The sequence below is a fragment of the Athene noctua genome, chromosome Z (assembly GCF_965140245.1).
Source record: "Athene noctua chromosome Z, bAthNoc1.hap1.1, whole genome shotgun sequence".
NCBI lineage: Eukaryota > Metazoa > Chordata > Aves > Strigiformes > Strigidae > Athene > Athene noctua.
In genome coordinates, this window is record NC_134077.1 from 56893042 (window position 1) to 56915303 (window position 22262).

General features: G+C 39.4%; 1 protein-coding gene across 21 annotated transcripts in view; it reads right to left on the reverse strand.

Moving 5' to 3' along the window:
- LOC141973985 (transducin-like enhancer protein 4) overlaps positions 1-22262 on the reverse strand; it is a 99177-nt gene that overhangs the window by 60390 nt on the left and 16525 nt on the right. For 19 of the 21 annotated variants that reach the window (XM_074933135.1, XM_074933127.1, XM_074933122.1 and 16 more), the window contains one exon: positions 7333-7395. The exons of the other annotated variants lie outside the window; for them this stretch is intronic. In XM_074933135.1, the coding sequence (XP_074789236.1) occupies positions 7333-7395 (63 nt within the window). The remainder of the gene's footprint in view (positions 1-7332; positions 7396-22262) is intronic. 21 annotated transcript variants of the gene reach the window in all.

A 22262-nucleotide genomic window follows, 5' to 3' on the forward strand; every position in this document is an offset into this window, starting at 1 on the left:
GAAAAAAAGAAATAAAAATGCAGTGGTGTATCACCATCACAGATAACCAGTAAAAAGAAAATTATGGTACTGAAGCCTCAAGTTTCTGACTGACGTCTTATCATCTCCAGGTCATCACATATTAAGAACAGGCACAGCTTTCATTGACTATGTAGCTGAAAGCCTGGTGATACCTGGGCATATACGGCAATGGGATGATCATAAAAATTACACCACCATTTTCTGGTGGAGGTCAGTCACACCAAAAATGGGTCATAGCATTTTTGATCAAGGCATCCAAAAAAACCCCCCAAATGGGTTTTACAAATATTTAAGATTATTTTCCATTAAAAAATAAAATAATTTACTGAAAAGATTACAGCCATCTTTGCTTTCCTACCATTTCCCTAGGCAGTATTTTTTGCACTGAGGCAAAGAAAGGAATAGCTCTTGATTTGTATATATGAGCATTCAATTCCAACACCCATTACTTAAATACTGTTCCTAGGGTCACAGGCAAGAGAAGAAAAAACTTCCGAGGGGCCTACAGAAAGCTGGCCTGAAAACATCAAAGTTATTGTAGAAGTTATTCCAGTTTTCACCCACATTTTTGAAAAGTAAGTCAACTCCACAAGAGTTTGAATGTTGTACTTTTCTTTATAGAAAACATAGAAAGAATGGTTCTCATGAGTATTTGAGAAAAACATTACTTCATTCCCAGGTGGGGGGAGGAGAAGGTGGAGGGGTAGAGTACCAAAATCTCTAAAATTTCTGCTGGAAAACACTGTAAGACAGAAATTCCCTAAGCAGCCACACAAGGCATCTTTCATTGATTCTAATAGGTTTGGGATCAAGCCTTCACAGAGAGGAGAAAACCAATGGGCCTTGTAACACTGAACCTAAATTAGGTATGGTAGAGACAATTAAAACTCTCCTATTTCTAGCTGCTTTAACACTGATTTAATCTTCAGCAGCGTAGTATGCAAAAGACCCGAAATAGATGGCCTGTAATTAGCCCTCCATCACTTCTACCTTGTTGCAAGAACGGAGCACACTCTCATTCAAGCTCCCCGAAACTCCATGAGGCTGTCTGCCCCAAGCGACCCCAGGGCTACTTTGAGTTACAGGCGCAAACCACACATTCCAGTGGATAAAAGACACAGGAAAGCAGAGTCACCCCATAGCATGGCACAGTGCTGCACAAGGTTTGAAGAAGCCCACTGGCTGCCCCTAGAGTTTCTGAATCCGGGGCAGTAGGAGGGCTCCAATGTTAGCAGTTGCAGCTCCAGTATCGGGTAGAGATCTCTACATGCAGAGAAGGAGCCTGACCCAGCTCCACGGACCCACTGCAACCAAAGCCAAGGTGGGGCAGGGAACCCATGGGACTGTCGAGTGGGAGAGCAGCTGGCTGTCCCAGCCCACGTGGGTACCCAAGGATGAATGGCTCCAGTGCTTACTGTGTGCCTGAACACCTTCTCCTGACAGTGTGCTAGTAACAAGCAGCATTATGTTAAAATCAAGCAGTACACATTAGGCTGCCCATCAAGTCATCACGTAGTGATTTACCACCAAGTAAAAACAGCAACAACAAAAAAAAGAGTTACTTTTTTACCAACCAAATATAGACACAGGGTTGCAGCTTTCACACACGTTTAATGCTAGCCTTCCTCTGTGCACACAAGCAAATGACAGACCCATTTTCTTCAGTTATGGGAAAACAGTATTTTGCATTGCATTTAACAGGCCAGAGCAATGAACTCAATACCCTGCCCTGCCTGTCAACACAGACTAGTATCGTTTCTCCTTTTTAACTTCTTCCCCATCTCTTCTCTTCACCCCTTTTTGCTTTTCGTAATGAGAAGTGTGTCTGCACTTGCCTTGTGTTGGAAAATCACCTCCTTTCAGTCTCACAGTGAGTAGCAACAATGGAGACCACAAGAAGGATGTAGGCTTTTCCACCATCACATTGTCTCACCACACTGTCTTGTCACCTAGCCCTGGCTCCTGCACAGGCATTGCAGCATGGTGGAAAACACTCTGACTTTTGATACCATGTCAGAGCTTCTCTCAGCTCCCAGTGACAGGGGAGCCATGCTGACAGCAACTGAGCAGCTGAAATCCCCCCTGGCATGCACGCATTTCTGCTGGTGTTAAAAACACCCAATTCTAGCCAATCTCCACCACAGCCAACAACATCCAAAGCAAAACTCACTGAACAATTCACTTTGCAGAAGCAAGCAGGCTCTGCTATGTTTTATTCATATTATTTTGCTACTGTATTATCTGTTTAGAGGGAGTACAGACCAGGTCTTGCTGAAGAACTGCAGCAGTGCTATTCTGAAAAGCCTGATCTAGGGTGGGCATAATGAGATGAGGCCACACCAAAAACACTAGTGAGAACTGGAGAGCAAATACACATACATTTACAGTGGAGTAGAGCACCACTTAGAAAACTAAAAGGGGCCAGCAGGGTCACTGCATCCAGGCACTGTAACTCAGACAAGGTATAATAATCACTTCATAAAAATGTAAGAACTTAATTAGCAATATATGCATAAATTGCTAATAAGATGCTTTCCTTGGTAGAAGGGTTAAAGACATCTGGCAGCTTCCTTGTATCTACTGTTTCAGCTCTAATCTGAGGCAAGTCTAAAATGTATGAAGACAACTTTGTCTTCTCAGCCTCTCAATCTCAGACCAACTACTCGCTTCTGAATAGCATTTAAGGACTCCTGCTCTGCTTCTATATAATGGATCTCACACTCTTCATCCAAACTTATTGAACTTTAGAAGCATCTCTAGGGAATGTATGTACAGCGAGGAACAAGCACATTATGGCTCACATCTTGTAAAAGGAAAACCATCAACTAATATTGAAATGTTTGAAAGGAAAAGACTGCATGCAGCATTTCCTTTTCCTAAGTTTGTTTGCATATATGCATCCCAGTGCTTGGCATTCTATAGTACTTCTAAGTACATTTGACCAACTTATGTATGGGGAACTGAAGGTCCCTATTAAAGAGCAATCCTAGCTTATTACTAGCTAGTTCACTGGCAGTTGGAAGGGAAAGTGTGTCTTCCGAAAAATTTTATTACAGCCTCTTGTAATGTGGTGTACGTGGCATGAAACTTGACAGGGGACAATATCATGAACATTTGTCTGGCTTCTCAAGCAGTTTCTGTAGGTTGTGCTGAGCTCCAGGTTGCCACAACTATATCATTAGCTGTAAATCAGCCAGCTTGTGTGTTGGCTCATGAATATAAACACAGTCAGTATTTACTCAAAAGAAAGTAACCATGATATATGAGTATCTCCAGCCACACTGAACAAATACCTCTATCCGCATATGAGGTTGTTCAGCACTCAATAGCCTCCAGGATCCCACAACAGCCACAGGTTGCAACCAGCCACACAGGTCACCTTGACTTGGAGGAACCAGCCCTAACTTCAAAGCTACAGGGTTGTGCAAGTGTCACGCTGTGTTGCAGCTGGTAAATTCCGTTGAGAAGAAGCATAAATTAGCTTTAGACCCAAAATAAAATGCCTATTACCAGCTAGATCATTTGATGATGTGAACATCCCACTATCTATACCAGCTGCAGCAGATCAAAACTAAGTTAACTGAGTGCTAACAACCTCCAAGAATTTACTTACAACACTGCAGGCACCCCCTCCACCTTCTGCAATAGGAACTACTTTGAGTACACTGGTATTTCATGTCACAGGAAGAAGGAAAATGACTGTTGCAACACAGGAAGCCTGCAACCGCAGCAGAAATTGAACACACATCATCTCTGAGGTCCATCTCATGCCTTGACCACAAAGTCACTCTTTGCTATCGAAATGGGAAGCTCGTATTTCTTGGTGCTGTTTTTTACAGTCTGCTTAAATCAGTCAATGTAAAAAACATGGTAACACTTGACTGCGTATTTAGACAGGTTAGGAACTTTACTTTCAGTATATACTTATATGACGTACAACACAGTAAAACTGACTGAAGCCTGGAGAATTTCCTGAGTACTTTACTGAGCTGCCCCCTGAAACAAAGCAGACCCTAGTACACAGTAGAGTGATGTATTATAATTGCATTCTTTTCACAAGATCTCTACCGATTTTGGCCATGAATTCTTACTTCTAAGTGAGTTATCACAAGCCATTGATTCCTTACAAAGTTAACAAGCAATAAGACAAGTTAACCTGGTGCTATTATGAGGTAATAATGTTGCCATCAGTGCATGTAACCACTGTATTTTGTTCATTTTTCCCTCAGGCACAATACAAAGGAGCCTGATCACATTTTTCAGCCACTATTCCACAATTAAGACTGTATGCAAAATGCATAAACAGCAAAAGCATGCTGCAATTCAATTCTCTATTAATCTAGATTATGAAATAATGAGACTTCCATTGAGACACTCACTTTTTAAAGACACAAATTAGAAACCCAGACTAGCAGAATACTCAAATCTGGAGATCAGTTCTCTTGTCTCATCAGCATATGCCAATATAAATTGATTTAAATAACTGTTTCTACTAACAGAGGTCAAACACCCAGATTTTCATAACCCCAATATGAAAACTATCACGATCAATGGTACTGCTGAGACATGTGAAAAGCTTTTTTGTTCCCCTTTCAATCCGTCTCTGTCTAGTCCCCCTCCTCTCTTGCTAGGTGAACGAAAAAGCACACTTGCCTCCACACAATACAAATGTGTACACTGGCTTTTTGGAAGTGCTCCCTTTTGTCTTTGTCAATGCATGGAAAAACGATGAAGTTGTGAATTTTTTGACCTTTCAATCTACCCTGTAGTTCAAACAACTTTGATACCATGCAACATGCACAGAGGAGAAGCTGTAAGACTTGGTAAACAAAACATGGAAACAGGTAGAGGAAACTATGGGCTACAGATAGAAAAAGCTGAGGCTCACGAGCATAGAAGCTGCAAGAGAGCCTGTTTTCAGATCTAAAACTGCTTAACTCAAAGCTCTGATCTAAAGCCTAGAAAAGTAGCTTTCATTAAGCACACTGACGCTGGTGTGCTTAAGCACTCACTGGGTGGCACTGTACCCATGACAGAAGTGGGACAACATCATTTTCTAAATTTACAATCTGGATCATCTCACTTGACTACTCACATAGTTCTTATAGCTAGTTATTAATGACAAGCTACTGCAATGGCAAAGTCCCGAATTACCTTAAAATTGCTCTCCCTGCCAATTTGATGGCCAGGAGGTTGTTAAAATGGTGATCAGGGCCCTTGGCTTATAGTTCACTATACTGCATGTCAGCATCACATAGGAGATTCTCCTCAATAGAAGAAAAGAATGAAGTACAATGTGCAGCCTTCAGAGCTTCTTCTCCTCTAAGGCAGGGACTTAAAATGTACCAATGCCAGCTTTCAGGAGAATGGCTTCAGGGCGATTTAGCTCCAGGGACAGGAAACCACAATGCATAGGGGAGCAGAAAAAAAGGACAGAGCCATTGCTTACCTGAGTGGGATGCCACTAACATCAAAGCTCAAAAATCAACAGCCTTTTTTTTTTCCTCTATTTCTTCCCCCCCCCCCCCCCCCCCCCCCTCAATTCCACATGAGCACGGAGAGGGGGTGAAGGCTAGGATTTCCAAAATCAAAGGCCAAAATCTATCAGCCACTGTGAATCAAACACATCTTTCTTCAAATGTATTCTAAACCCATGTAATCCCTTTGCTTGTCTAATTGGTAAGAAACACCTATTCTAAGAAAGCACATGCGCTGGGTTTGTGGAAGCAGAGCAAACATACTTGTGTATGGTAATAAAGCTTTGTTTAGCATTTCAGCTGAAAATAGCAGTACCAGTACCAGCAGTAGCATACTGGTACAAAGCTTTTAAACACAGTATAACATATTCTAGAGAAGATGTCTCTCAAGGAAATGCCAATCCCATGTCTTTGCCAAGATCACATCTTTGTCTGCCAAGTACTCACCCCTGCCTTTGTTTCAAAATCATGTCATTTTAGTGTTCATTTTATCATGAGTATGAATCAGCTTTACACCTCATTTTTATATGTGGTGCTATTCCTGCACAGCAAATAAAACCCTGGACATACAGAGATTCTGTAGCAAAGTACAAAATCAGCAGCTACTCATTTTAGAACCACACAGGACTTGAATTCTGGTCCCCCAGCAACATTACTAAATCATTACACACTATTTAGTTTCCACAAATCCATCTTTATAAGCAGAGAGTACAGCAGCACTCATGAACATTGTCAGGTTCCAGTTTTGATAGTGTTATTTCAAACACACACAGATGCACACATACATGCACACATGCAGCATATTAGCTGAATGCGAGTATTGAGCACACAGCCTCTTGTTTGCAGCAGGATAAGCAGCTCTCTCGAAAAGCAGTGGCGTTTTATGGAACAACCAAAAAGATGGGAGAAAGAGTTTCGGCATGTTCTCAGACATGATGTTTTACAGATGCAATGCACAGAAATACATCTTCCAGCTTTGACTTTCTCAGCTACCAATTCTACTGAACTGAAAACATGCATTAAATAGATGCATGCCAGACTGTGCCAGCAGACCCCATTCTCTAGCACCTTTCCTCCAGTGGGTGGGCAAGGGAAGCTGTTATGCTCCCGAGGTCTCCTTTCATGAACCATGCTTTCATTTTACTTCACACATGCCTGTGGCTCCAAGATTCCCCTGTTAGCTCCCATCAACTACCCCGAATCCCAGTGCCCTCAAATTATCTACAATGCACTCAAGATAATAGCAGCAAATCATAATTTGGAAAAAGTTAGTGCTTAGAGAAATTAGCTCACAGCGAGTTTCAATCTTCTATCTATATTCCCCAAATACACAGAAAACATAACAGGATTTAAGATAATGAGTAATCTGGGATGCAGAGAGAAAAAAGGCAGGAAAAAAAGCTGCATTTGTATGCCTGTGTTGAACATCACTACTTGGTATACCAAAATAGAAGTTTCTGCTGAACTTTAATGCCCACTGCCAAGAATGTAGCACAAACCATGCCTTTCTAGCATTTCTACAAGCTGTCCTCTGATTTCAGACCAACAAAGTTCTAACTGTAAGAAAAACTGCATTGTACATAAGAGCAAAATATTTAAACAACTACAATATTGCTTAGCACATTACAACACATTCACTTTCATAAATATATTTAAATGATATTATAATGGACTTGGAGGAGATAATGAAGTTACAGTGATAACAGCACAGTGGAAAGCCATCTACAAGCACCAAGAGATTCATAAGGAAACAGTCTCAACACAAAATCCCACTTTTGTAATAGATACGATGAGGCAATTGTTTAGATCAGCATTGGTACAAACGACTACCTACCTCTTGGGAGAGGAAGGGAATGACTTGTGCACATATAGCATTCAGCCTCTTGACAATTTCTGCCTGCAAGTGACAAGAAGAAAGAAGTTCAGTTATATAAATTCTCAGATGTGATTGTCACCCATGAACACAGAAGATATATCTGTTTGGGTTTTTGTCATTTCTAGTCATCCTCTGGCCAGGACAGATTATTGAAATAACAAAAGTATTTGGACACCAACAATACCTACGAAGCTAATAATTTCTGGCTAAAAAGTTTTCCTTAAAAAAACGTTCAGAACTGACACAAAGAAAAGTTAATTCTGATTACACAATCAAAGGCATTTAAAGTAGAAATCTTCATGAGATGTAACAAAAAAGATAAAATACTGTGTATCAAAATAAACTCTCTCCTAAGAGACAAGAAGAATCATTTCAAAATACAGCAATGCCACTGTACACAAACAGAACAAATAAACCAGTTACTTCTATATTAATATTGTATAGCATGAGAACATTAGCAACACAATATACAACTTCATCGATAATCATTCAGCCGCATATTTTAGAAAGGAATATTGCAGTCTTGTACCATATTTATGCTCTTATCAAACCCAAGGTTAATACTAGTTACTTTTATGTTGCAATGGTGATCAGAAATGAATAATATACAATGTTTTATTTCCATACTGGAAATCAATTCTTATTCTATTTAATCTGCAAATCTCAATAGAGACAGAGGAAATTAGGAGAGATAATTTAAGAATTACAGTTCCAGAAACAGAGTATTTAAAGCTACATACATCTTTCTTACAATAAATCGTAACTTTCTTAGAATAAATTGTAACCAGAATCAGTTCCTCATTATGCACCAGGATAGAATGCTCTTCCTCTTGCAAAATCACTATTGTATGACGAAGACATACAAACTTGTGCAATTTAGGCTTCCTTCTTTAACAGCAACCCTTCCAGCCTTTTTGCTGTACTGTCTTTTAGATTGCAAACACTTGCAAAAAGAACCAGTAGAATAGAAAGGCTCAGAACTAGCAGCAAAAAATCAGAATCACATCTGGATTCAAGCAATATTATGGTTACACAGCTATGCAACCAGAAGACATCGTACACTAGAGGTAAGGGCACATGTGAAACTAACTCTGCCCCCTTGTGCATACTGCGATACACTTGAGTGAACACATGCTACTTTGCAATACAATTTCTTAATCTCTCTGAAATCCATCTAAACTCCCATAGGTTATTTACACAGCAATTTCTACATTACACTGCCCCAGTATCTTCTCACTGGTCTTCACTGTTCATGCACACCCTCATCTCATTAAAGCTATGCATTTTAATACATTTTTTATGTTCCTCTACTACACCTTTTCTGTTTCTTCAGCAGGATAGCATCTTAAAGGACACTTGAGAATATGTTTAGTTCACCACAAGGCTAAATTACCTGCTAATTTCAAAGGTTTATATGTGCCTATAATATCAGGTATCTCACAATGTAAAACTTAAATATCCCTTTAAATAGACAGGGTTCACTATGCTAGTTGAGAAATTTACAAAGCAGAGCAGTACAGGGAGCGACAAGACGTGGGCATCTAAACTTCAGCCAGAGAGGCTGCATGACCCAATATGGCATTACTTGAGAAACAATATTTGATTAAGGAATTGTAGACCATACTATAATGCACAGCTGTATTATATACGGCACAAGTACTTGTACTGTAGTGGTTCAAGCACCATTAATTTAGTCATTTCCAAATTTTGGGTTGCAACCACGCTGCTGTTTTGTCTGGTTTTTGGTTGTTGTTTTTTTTTTTTTTTTTTTTTTTTTTTAAAGGAATCTCCAGAGTGCCTTAAAACTGAAAACTACACATTCTGCTCTTCAAGGCTTTTCCATATGAAGAGAAAACTCTGAAGTGCCACCTTCCTGACCTGAGCTGAAGTCCCTCTGACCTGCCATTTAACACACCTACATGCCTTAGTAAAAAAAGATGTGATGCTTTTCACCACTGCAAAACAACTCCTTCTACAACTGTTGCAACCTTACCACCTCCTGTGCAGCTTCTGGAGGAGCCTCTGCCTTGGCTGTGCTCAGCAGACCACCCTTCCACCACAGCTACATTAGCAGGATGCCTCTACTGCACTGCTTAGGAACTGAGAATAAAACTGGCTTGAAGTGCCATGCAGGAGCTCAGCATGTAATTGTAAAAGGCTTGTAGATTCACATATTTTAACTCCAGAAGAGACTGTTACAATTGTCTTATCTGACCTTCTGAGTAATGCAGCTGTAAAATTTCACTGACTTCCACATCAAAACTGTAAATTCTAGTTCAGCTAGAATATACTTTATTGAACAAAAATAATTTTATTCAACTCACTTTGAGGCATTTCTTCTCAATTAAGATACTCAATCCTAGCTATTTCAAGCTATTTCTGATAGAATGGGTTTTTTTGATCACTTCTCTTCCCCCTCTCCAACAGAAGAAGTATGTCTCTCTTCTACTGCTCTTCTGGCCAAAAAGTGGTTGAAACATATTTGCTCAGTATTTATACAAAAATTCACTTCCGCCAGATTCTGAGCCTGGGAAACGTTAAGCTAAAAAGCATCTTTCAAAAAGCTGTAAGTAACTGAAAACAGGTGACTGAATATGAATAGTTACACAACTGTAATAAACCTCTTGATATCAATCCCACTGGAGTGCAGAACAGCGAGTCTTTTCATGCTGTACACAGGAAAGTGAGCTGATGGAGATGGCACCCAGCTCAACCTACAGAGAAGAAAAAGAGCTCACTAGCAGCTTCAAGAGATACCGAGATGTTCCCCAAAGCATTTCTCAGCTGGCAAGAGGCCTGACAGGTCAGTCACAATAAAACTGAGAAGCCCCTGCTATGCTGAAGCAGCTGTTTACACTATTCCCTTATTAAAATGGACTTCACTTCCCCTAACAATGAGAGTTCCTAGTTGTGTGGTTGTCTACACAGTTACATTTTATCACTCTCAACACTTGGGTAGCAAGAAAACAGTCCAGCTGAGCAGCAGTGGATCATAGCGGCACAGCATGACCAAGACACAGACTGTCTACCTTCGGAGACCACAGGCAGCAGGAAGGCATTAGGGAAAACACTGTGTATGTACACAAAAAACCTTACCCAGACATTTTCATGTAGTAAATACCTTCTGCCTTGACACTGCAACTGTTTCTACAATTAACTACACAGGATACCACAGCAACAAGTTGACTGTTTACCACAAAACATTCAAAGAGTAGTTAGCTGTAAGATGTTAGTAAACGCCCTAACACTTGAAGGTGTAGGTACTGATGACAGAGGTTACAATCTTGGTAGACCTATTTTTGCCATTGGAGGGGTTCTGGAAACTAATTCCTCTATGCATAAGATACAAAGTCAGACACAAAATAAAACGCAAGTCCACTTCACCTTTCTACTGCCTATACAGATTTTTAAAACCCTACATTAAAAACCACTTTAGGATCTTCTTTTTTCTCTTAGATGTCAGGCCAGTGTTTTTTTCATGATCAACTTAATTGGCAGGAGAAGGAAAAAGTATGCGTTCATAAAATCAGGCAGTCAATTCCTCATGTGGAAACCCAAAGTTACCTCGGAAACACGGCTGCTTCCGTGGTCATCTAATTTTGCCTCTTTTGTCCCATGGGACCAGGCTTTAGAGAGGCATCATTTATTTACGGGCCTTTCCACCAGGCTTCAGTTATCAGCCAATAATACTGTGGACACACACACTTCTAATGGCCTATGTTTTGAAACCAAGTCTAATCTGATGGCACAGCGCCCAAACTCCTTTTCCAGCATAGCCATTAAAGGATGTAGGTTATTGCTGTTGTCACCATTGATATTTGTCATTGTAATGTAATTAGGGACCTAAAATGATGCATTACAGCCCTTGGCACAGCTTCTATTAAAATCGTTTCTTCTGCTCACTGAACTGCAACCTGCTTTCTGATGAATAACAGACAGACAGCTTTAGGGTGAGGAACAGATTCATCAAAGAAGTATTTCTCAGCTCTGGAAAGAAAATAAATAAATAAATAAATTACAGGGGGCAACCTAAGAAGAAAAGCACAAGGAGGGGGCGGAAGGCAGACAGAGCATTTGAATTTCTTCTGACCACTTGAAATTCTGATTGCATCTGATGAATCTTTCTTAGGACAATATATTCCCAGCCTGTGAATCACATGGTTAATCAGGGCTCTAATCTGCTATCCATCAGCCTATGCCAGGACTGTTACTTCCAATCAAATTTATAGGTTATGTGGGTCACGCATCCCTGAACAACTACATTCATGGATATCCCATTTAAACCAGCACAGATTCTGAAATGCTGTTGTTAGGGTTACTGAATGTTATAATACTACTCAAAGCTTTATGAAAGCTCCTGATAAACAGCTGCTAAATTATTGCCTGTGGATACAGAGTGATGCTCTGAAATAGCATTAATGGCCCAATAAAAGGGCGATTGTTCATGCCAAAACATAAAAAGGATAGCTTTTGCTGCCACAGTTTGTCAAATATGTTAACAAACACCGACACTTCTATTACTCCTTTCCCTAAACACAAAAGATGTTTGGTTTTGCATAAAAACACACCAGCATGGAACCAGAAGAGATGAGGGAGAGACAGGCAGGGAGGGCTTGGGCTGGAATAGTCTTTTTAGTTATCTAATGAAAGCTTGTATTGTTTCCTTCCTTTAGGAGACACCTACAAAAGACACTATTTTAACAGTTTTGAGCTCTTTTCATAGCCACTTACATGGCATCTTTTTTAAAAAGAGAGTGAAAGATTAAATATTTATTAACTACAATATTAATAAATTTTTCATTTTGTTATGCCTATAAAGGAACAACAATAAAATCACTGTGCCAGAATCTGATACAAGTAAAGGAATGAAGACCCATGCCAATTAACAGTCCCTCAGCATTACTTCGTGGGGACAAGAGCAACAGCCTAGATCCCTGATTGAGCCAACAAAATCTTTTTTACCAAAGCTGATGCTTAAATGGTACATAATTGCCTAAATATGTCTAAAAACTAGACCCTTGAGTTTGTAATACAGCATTCTGAAGAATGTTCAAAGATACGCCTGTGGGCAAGGCTACACCTCAGGTCCTGCAAGGTAACCCAGCTCAGCAAAGCAGGGTCTTGGGGTACAACCATTGCTCTGCAGCTACCAGCTGTACTCTGAGGGGAGCATGTGACAGACCATTAGACTCCTAAATCCCTTTGAGGATGGCAATGTAGGGGTTTAATTCAATAAACCTTGCCACACACAGCACATGGTAAAATATGGAAAAGTGTTTAAGTGCCTTGATAAGTACTTTAGCATATGTCCGAATTCTTAGCACAGATGGGGACTAAAAGAGAAGCAAGAGTCATATCAACTCCAAACATTAAAATACTTAGAAATGTTCTAATACATAGAGAGTTCAGAATCAATTTATTGCTTAAAAATCCCTATTTGCATTCCTTTTTGGCAGAGGGAAAAAAGAGAAGTGGGATTTTATTTATAGTATATAAACTTCAGAAAAATATTTCCACTATATTTCACAAAGTTCCATAGCTATTACAATTATAAAAAATTGCTGGTAAAAAATTACCACTGGAGGCTGTAGGTCTGTCAGTGGAATGGAAACAAAACTACTATATATGTATTGTTGAAATAAAAGAGAATAATAAAACACTATTGGGAAACCCATTTCAGCAGCCAGTAGGAAAAAGAATATATGCAATTACACTTTCAGAAAAATAATCTGAAACAACTGTTATTTCAGGTTTAATTTGTTCTACACAGTTCAGCCTTTGCCAAAAGATCAATCTAGTTTATTAAGTGCTTACCAAGAACGCATGCACACACCCACAATATCTAAGCAAGCATTTCACAAATTAGCGAGAACAGAAGACATTATTACACTGTATGAGACATATCACAATTCTGTATAAAGCAAGCAAAAAAGCTAATCTTAGTATTTCACAGAAAATTAACTCTTCTTTCATAAAGAATAATGTGTTTTGTTTTAATCACAGACTGTTGTCTGGAAGTGCTTACTCCAGATCTACGTAAGTGGAGGAAACACTGCAAGCCCTAAATACAAAATTTCAGCTCTAAAGGAGTGGTGTATGAAAACTGAGCCACAAAGAGTCTAGTCTTGTACTCAAAGAGAGCAGAGAGAAAAGTTCTCTGGTGAGAAGGACACTAAACAGAAAGCTTATTCTTCGCTAAGCCAACTGTTCAAGTTTAGGAGATTTAAGCAATGCATGTACGAGTTGAACACAAGAGAGACAACCAGACTCTGCTAAATAATCACGGGTATATTCCCCATCTCACTTTCTTTACAAACATCCCAGCAAAGCTCAGGAAGTACTGTAAACTTGATGCTTACCCTTTGTAAGTTAATTTAGGTGCTTATTTTGCACAAAATATTGCAGACAGCAACATGAGTAATAAACCGAAGCAGAAGAATTTTCAAAATCAATTTTCTAATGTACATCCCAACCTATGGACTACTGAAGAGAACTGATATGACATGGCTTTTATTTAATGTCTCAAGAACCACGTGAAGCTCAACTGAGCAAGAAAGGATACATATTGAATCATTCATGATTAAGACCATAAAAAGCAAGTCAAGTAAGGTGACATAAAAACACACTTCAAGCCTATCCTTGAGGAAGACAGTGTTTTTTGTTAGTATCGACTTTTACCAGAAAGTAATGGATTAAAAATGCACAGCCGGGAGATCCCCATAGCCTTTCAGTTGTTCAGGCTGCCACCAGGTAGCCACCTGAATCCTGCCCTGCCCTGCCACAAGCACTCGCAGAACGTAACAGAAAAGAAAGCTGTAAGTGGAATTTGAAATGGCAAAGACTGGCTTCAATTTCTTCTCTGCAAAAGCAGCAGGAAACACTTGCTGAAGAAGCAGACAGAAACAAGTAAAAAGGGGACACTGCTACAGGAGGTGCTGTTTCCATCAGTAGAGCTCTGAAGTTCTCTATAAGGAGATCTATACTTCTATACTATCCCTTCACCTACCAGCAATCCTCAGCATCTCACAACAATACTTGTTTTGTGAAATATGGCCTCATAATACAGGAATAAGATGTTTCCACCACTCTCCACCAACTGAAGGAAACTCTCTTCATAGTTTACAAAAAAGAAACTTTTTTTTAAGCATATAAACTTGTGGCATCATAGTAAGGCAGCTTCAGCTCCAAGTTCAGTCTTTTGCATCTGTTTCCTAGCTGCAATTAGGTCAGAATTTCCCATTTTAATCTTTCCCATAACAGTTCAAACACAGCAGCACATGCACAATCACCAGTCTCTTATTACTCAAGTCCTCCCATCACACATTCCTCCAAGGAGTCTGACCACAGTTGTTCTGCGCCTGCTGGAAATGACACAAGCTGGTCTGAGCCTGTCCTTGCAACTGTATGCATATAGTGGGTTTAGTATGCAGTTTTAATTTAATTGGGTGCAGAAAGTCCCCTATATATTTAAATCACAAGTTCATACTCTGTTTCTCTGGGGTAGCAGGAAAAGTAGTCAGAAATAAATACTGTAGATCAGTAATGTATACGTCACAAAAAAAATAAAAAAAAGGGCGAGAGGTGGTCAAAATGTGTTCTTGGTACGCTTATGTTTAAGCTGAGGTGTCCTTAGCTGCCCGGGAAAAAAAATATTAAGAAAGCAGCATTTCAGGAAAAAGCTGAAAACCTCTAGCAGTTGAATCTAAAAGAAACCATGCTTTTAAAATTTACATAGGTAGTGCTTAGGAAAGGGGCTTCTGCTGATCTTTTTAAATGTTACCACAAAATAAACACTAAAATAATTTTCCCTCTACAAAATAGAGCTGTCAGTGTCCACTTCTGATCCCCACCAGCACTTAACCTTTCATTTGCAAATACACACAAAGGAAGACACAGAAGTAGCTATAGTCACCCATTATCCTGCATGCACTCTCTGTACCATGGCTACAATCCTTCTTACTCTGAAGCAGTATGCTCCAAATATTAATCACCAAGAAGCTGATGGCTATCATGGTTGAGAACTGTGAAGACTGGGCCAGACTTCCTGTTACATCTACAAAGTTGTACTGTTCAGCCTTGAAGCTTGCAGAAAACATTCCAACCAATGGTAACACATACTAGTCTGACAAAAAAAGAAGAAAGTTTAGTTTCTCCAGCAAGTGTTGTGTTGTTCCAGGTTTTAATGAACTACATAAAGCTGATCAATAAATTTATAAAAGCAGCAATCAGAAATCCCCTATAAAACCAGGAAAAGCAATGTGACTGCTGAACTCTATTTCCTTCCAGATTCATCTGGAGGCCAGGAATCAGTCCTTTTGTACCAGGAACAATACCACTTCTTCTCTTCTACCTCTGATTTCCTTTGCTTACCTGCCTCAGCCCTGCAGATCATGAAAGGTGGAGCCCATAGCCTCTCTGATTCATTGATAATCACACTTGATTATGGTTGCTTCCAGAATGCATATTGATCTACGTTCAGTGGATTTATTAGGTCTGGTTACAAGAATTCTTACAGTGTTTGAAAACTTCCGTCATATTTTTCCTTCGATCCCTTGTTTCTTCTTTCTATCCAGCAATTTCACACCACGTGGTGAATGGCTATCAGTTAGCTTAAGAAATGGAGCAAAAAGAAATGTTTGTTTCAAGAACAAGTTGTCTACACAAAGGAAACAACATTGTAACTCCTTTTCCATTGCAGCTTCCCATTGTACTATGAAAATGAGCAATACTCAAATGCAATTTCCATGGATTAAGGTAACAAATTTTTGTATTTGATATAATAGACAAAAATCCTACCCTTTTTAAGCCAGTACACAAAAGCATCATTTTAACAACACCCCAAAAGAGATGAAAGAATAGTGCAGTGGATTTTTCAGCAATTCTGTAATCAAGCTTCAGTTTTGGATCCTTGCAATGACACTAATTCAAACAAGGCATGTTACTATCCCAATTTTTAAACCAAGTGGAAGTATGATACCTGTTAATTCTTTCTGAAGATAAATGTTTCACACTTCTTGGTGGTACTTACCAAGTCCCAGTTTCTGAAATAAAGTGATCATCTGAGAATCAGATTACATTTAAGACACCTTTCTTCCTTTTCCACCTTGACAGTCTTTTTTTCTTTTTTTTTTTTTTTTTAAAATTAACACTCAACACTCGCTGTGAAAGTTATCTAAAATACTAAGGGTGTGTAAGTAGGACACATTTTCTTTTACATTGAATTTAAATGAAAGTTTCAACTTCAGGTACTGAGTAATGATTTCCTCACGCTTTGAGATGGCAATGGCACATTGCTACTGAAGGACCAGCAGTGTACTTTCATACCAAAGCACCCTATGGATGGGTAAGCCAGGATGAACCACTACCAGCCTTGCCATTCGGGGCTTACACTGTACCGCATACAATGACACAGCCAGACAGAAACCCAATTGCTTTCCTCTGGGGCAGGCTGCTTTCAGAGTATAGGGACAGTACCAAGGAGCTGGCGAACAGAGCACATCCATCCAACTAGAAGAGACTGGAAGTTCCAGCATTTCACACATCCCTGCCACCACTCAGATGATACTGATTCATATTGATATTTTTTTAAGTAAAACGCCACAACAACTAGCTCAACAGGAAGGGATTCTTGATGGCTGCAGAATGCTACTTTCCTGAGAGCAGCAACAAAAAAAAAACAACAAAAAAACCCCACACAACAGTCTGTAGCTCTAATTTCTATTGAGGAGAAAATACTGATATGAATTTTCATTGCTCATAATTTCAAACATTGTGGATAACTACTTATGTTGAAAATAGCTCTATTTGGATTTCAGCATTTCTGCAACTGAGGTTTCTTGCTATTTTTCCCCTTGAGAGCAGGAGGACAAGGGAAGAACATGTAATTTTATCCTTCAACATGCGAATACCTAACAAGTGGTAGTTTCACTAGCAAAGTACATCTAAAATAATCAAGCAGTTTACAAGTCTTTTTTAACCTCCCTAAGAAGATATATTTACAAAGCAAGTGCTACGACATTTTTAAGACATGCATGCTTAACATGTTCAGGAATTTCACTTGTCCAAGACAGCTGGATACACTAACTACATCTTGATGCTCAATTCATTTGAATCACATTCCCCCAGTAAAACTGTCAGGACAGACTCTGAGTCAAGCAACACTAAACAGCATTTATCTTTACATTACATCAGCATTACTGAAGTTTTCAAATACTCTTCATCCAAGAGGGATTTCAACATAAAAGAACTTTTTAAAGAAACACAAAGTTTAAGAAAATGTCATAAAAAGCAGAACAGGAGGCATGGCGCAAAGAAGAACTCTCTGGTTGGGAAATGTAGATTTCATGAAACCTTTTCCAGTGCTGTAACTCCCTGTGAGATCACACTTTGTGTGGAGAGCTACTATGAACTGCATTAATTTCAGACAAATGCTCAAGATGCACCATATGTTAAGTGCACTCTTCATCATACATTACACCTACAGACTTCAATAAAAACATCTAGAACACGGAAAGTAGGTCAAATGTAAGCAACTGAAAGCGGTAAATAACTCTATACACATATTAATCATGTCATAATCACGTTGATAATAATATCAACACATTTCTCCTTAAACATATTCCTGACAGAAAAGGAATCAGTCAAACAAATTTCCTTCATAAAGTTGGTCCAGTTTCACACCCATGACACCCTATAAAGACGTCTAGGCTAGAAATACAAATTACACACCTACCAATTATGCTGTATCTGCTCTTGAGATATAGAGGCTTTCACTGTAGCTTCACATGCATGTTGAACTGGTATAAAAACAGGTAATGAAGAGGCTCCCGTAATCCAGGTACTCCTGTTCACCCCACTCTTGTGCTGCTAGCATTTTTGTGGGTATGTGGTGAACTAAGCAATTAACTTATCCAAGTCAAAACACAGTCCCCTTCCCCAATTTTTTTTTTTTTTTTAAATACAAACCCCATCCCAGACCCAGTTTACCATAGGGTTAACCCTAATGCCGGATCACCCCTTTTGTTAACAGTGCCATCTTCTGCCCACTTGAAATGCACAGAAAATGTCAGTCTCAGCCACACAAAATCTCTAAACTGAGACTTTTTGTGAATATTCCTTTAAGTCAGAAAACAAGAGCATGGTTAAGAGAACCAACCACATAGCAGCACTCCTGGCAAGCTGCTCATCTTGTTACAGATACAGATACTTCTCTGGGCATGGGAAGGCACTCCGTTACACTTCCTCCACTACCCTGCAACCAAGACATATTGCTATAAGAAAACATCCTAAACTTTTCACCTCATGGTTTAGCAGCAAGTTTTGACTAGTCTTTAGAGCCACCTGTTAGATCATCTGGTAAACCAAATCACCAATACCCAATTACACAGTGAATTCAAAACAATAAATAAATAAAAACTAGAGTACATTAGTGGTGGATGTACTAGCTTGGTAGTGATCAGATGAAGAAATTAAATGCCATGGCCAAAACTGAAAAAAAACCACACTAATAAAATGATGTATGTTTTTTCAGTTATAGCAGACAGCATGACAGACAGCAAAACCACACTTCCATGCCTGTTTTGTTTTGGTTTTTTTAATGGATCTCTGGCTTTTTGCCATGGACTAATTCTATGGTTTACCAAAATACAGTTTCTGGGTTTGTTAATTTCATTTTCAGTTTGCTAGGTCTGTAATCTTGCCACCCTTTTAATCAAAAAGGTTTCACGCATGCATTTATATGAAAAATACTTTACCCACAAAAATACAGAGGCTGTATCTATTTTGGTTTATAAGGACCTATTTTTCACAAACTATTCTAATTATTTCTTTTAATAACAGCTTTCCATGACAATTAGAGACTTAGTTGTGCTCTTCTGCATTAGAAATCTGCCAGACTACAAGAAGCCTTAAAATCACTACATATTGACTGTTTGCAAACCTGTTTGTGTATAATCACTATCTGTTTTTCACAAAGACAACCAAAAAAGGCAGGGGAGAGGAAGAAGAGAAATAGGTTTGATGACTAGTGGATAGTTCAAACTGTGTTTCCTTTGTGTGACCTTCACTGAAGATAAAAGAATAAGTGAGAAAACATTAACCTTTAATATAAAGGAAAGGGAGTTCAAAATGACTAATTTCTTTATTGAAATAAGTCAGTTTTCACTACTGTAATATACCATGTTGTGTAGGTGAAAGCAAAGAAAATTGAGAAAAAGTTTATTTTTTAAGTCACCAACAAGGGATACAGAGACTTTAACACACAAGCGTAACTTCAATTTATCAACACAAAACTGAAGTGGCCTTAAATGAGCTGCAGAACTGCCCAAGAAGCTGGAGGAATACTCAACAGAGTAAATCCTTCCTGAGTCCTCAGTTAGCAGGACCTAAGCGAGCCTGTTCAACAGTGGTTAAAGCACACCTGTTAGTACTTCAGTCATACTAGTGAACACCATCCACGTGCACCAAAAACACTTTATCTTAACTCTGTACCTGTAAACACAGTTTTAAAAATAAATGCCATTTTCTGCCAATGCAGATCAAAGCAATACAAAATTACTCTCAAGATCCACTGCAGAACCTGCGTAGAGCTCATTTGATATGGGTGTAAATTAGGCTTTCTCCAACTCTACTGACTAAACAAGACTGTATACAGAGATATTACAGTCTTTCTAAATTCACAGCTGTTCTGCCTCCAAAATTGGCACCCTGCTCAGGAAGGGTAACCAAGAAAGGTAGCAGCAAAATGATGCTCAGACAGAGAAAGTGACCTACTTCACAATCTAAATCCCAGTGCTTCACCAAAGTGGAAAAGCACAGCAGTGTTTTAGTGGAGGGCATGAGATAACAAACCTTTCTCCTATATTATGCTGAAGACAGTCCTCAGACTAGTATTTGTTTCCCAAAGTCCAACTTGCATTTATGCTCAAAACTATGCTTACAGCTTCTCACATATGCTGAGGAGTGAACACTCAGCCAAAGCTGGGATCCTCACTGTTGAATACTAAACTGGTTTGCCTAATCTTCTCAGAACTCACATTGTCATTATATTCCTTCAACCTCTGCAACAAATAAATCAGGAAAGAGCCTTGTACAGATTCACTGTCTAATGCGCAGGTATAAATTCAAATGACGTTAAAAAGAGACTGGGAAACTAGCTACTTGAGATCTACACCAAGAGTCTACCTCAGATTAATTCTGTATAGAACCAGGAGGCACAGAAAGGTTTAACAAACCTTGTATTTTCCCTAACTTTAAAATGTAATTGCTTGTACCAGAAAATCAAGATTCCACTGTGGTGCAACCACTGCACATATAGCAACAAGTCCCATCTCTCACATTTGCCAGGGTTTGGGCATGCAGGAAGAAAGCAGGGACACTCTACCACAATGTAAGAAAGTCTGTTTCAGTTTTCCCTGAAATATCCCACCCAGGAAAAAAAGCAGTATTATCCCATTTTCCAGATGGAGAACAGATGCTGAGAAGATAGACTACCAAGGGCATGCCTCCTTAATACAAATCAAAGTGTTGACCGCATTACCTGCTGGAAGGTACATCACTGGAGCACACTAATTGCAGCTGGGATGGGAAACACAGAAGAACTCACATGGGAGGCAAAACGAGGACAAAACTGTCTTGGGAAAGTGCACCCTGTCCCATCATCTTACAGTTTAGAGAGATAAACACAGCCATTTCTAAGTGACTCCCATGTAATGATATCTCACCTCCCATTTCTTAATATACTGCTTTTCAAAAACTCCTCTGTCGTAAGGGTTATGCTACTTCTACTTCCCAGACAGAGAAATGAAGCAGTGAATGCCAGAAGTCTCCAGAAGGTATGTAATGGGATTTTTAAAAATGCCTAAGCAGGCTAGATGTGTAACTCAGGCAGAAAGTCAACAACAGACAAATGATCAAGATTTTCAAGAATTCCTAAGCACAGGGAGGGCACCTGCCCATACCTACAGATACATAAACATACCTTTGCATCTTGAAAAAAAGGCACATCAAACATAAAAGCTGGAGCACCACAAGAATTTAGGCATTAAAATCCCAAACTACAATCTTCACTCTCTTCCCTCCTCACTTAGGAATGATTCAGTGCTGAAGTCACCAGAACTGCATAAGGGTCTCCATCTCCAGCACTGCAGCTCCCCATCAACCCTGCTGAGTACCCTTTTCAGACATGTTCAAGAGAGTCTTTGGCTCAACAAGACCAAGCTCTTTGACATACAGCTCACAAACTAAGCCTTGTAAACACCCTCCCCCTGCAACTACCCCAGCTCAATGCTTCTACACCCACATCCCCCAGGGAGCTGAGAACCACTGCCAGAAGTGTTCCCACATAAAATACAGCAGCAGTACGTTAAAAACAAACAAGAACAAAAAAAAAAATGGGTGGAGAACAGATAGACTTTTATGTAACAGCCTAGTGGTTAAAGAGTGTAATCAGAGCATTATACACATGACTTTAATTCTTTCTTCACTTCTCCTTGTTACCTCCTAAGAGAACACCCTGTCTAATTGGCTTCTGTGAACTCTGGAAAGGAAATACTCCCAATTCTTTTATTGAAGAAGGAAAGGCTCTTTTCCAGATCCTGCTCAGAATCATCATACATGAAAAATCACCAAGGGCTAGAACATATAAATAGCGGCAGGGACTGAAACCCAGCACAAATCCTTCCAGCTGGACAGAGTCTTTCCAGGGCAACAGCACAGCATGCATCTCTCCTCTTTCAGCTCTACTGAAGCATTAAGGGTCTCATGTAGACCAGACAGTTTTCTGCTGGGTATCTCAGTCATTCTCCTGGGAGAGAAGAAACGTGGGTCTGACTAGTAGACAGAAAAGTAACTGAACTAAGATGAACCAAAAGTGTTGCCTTCTCCAGCTT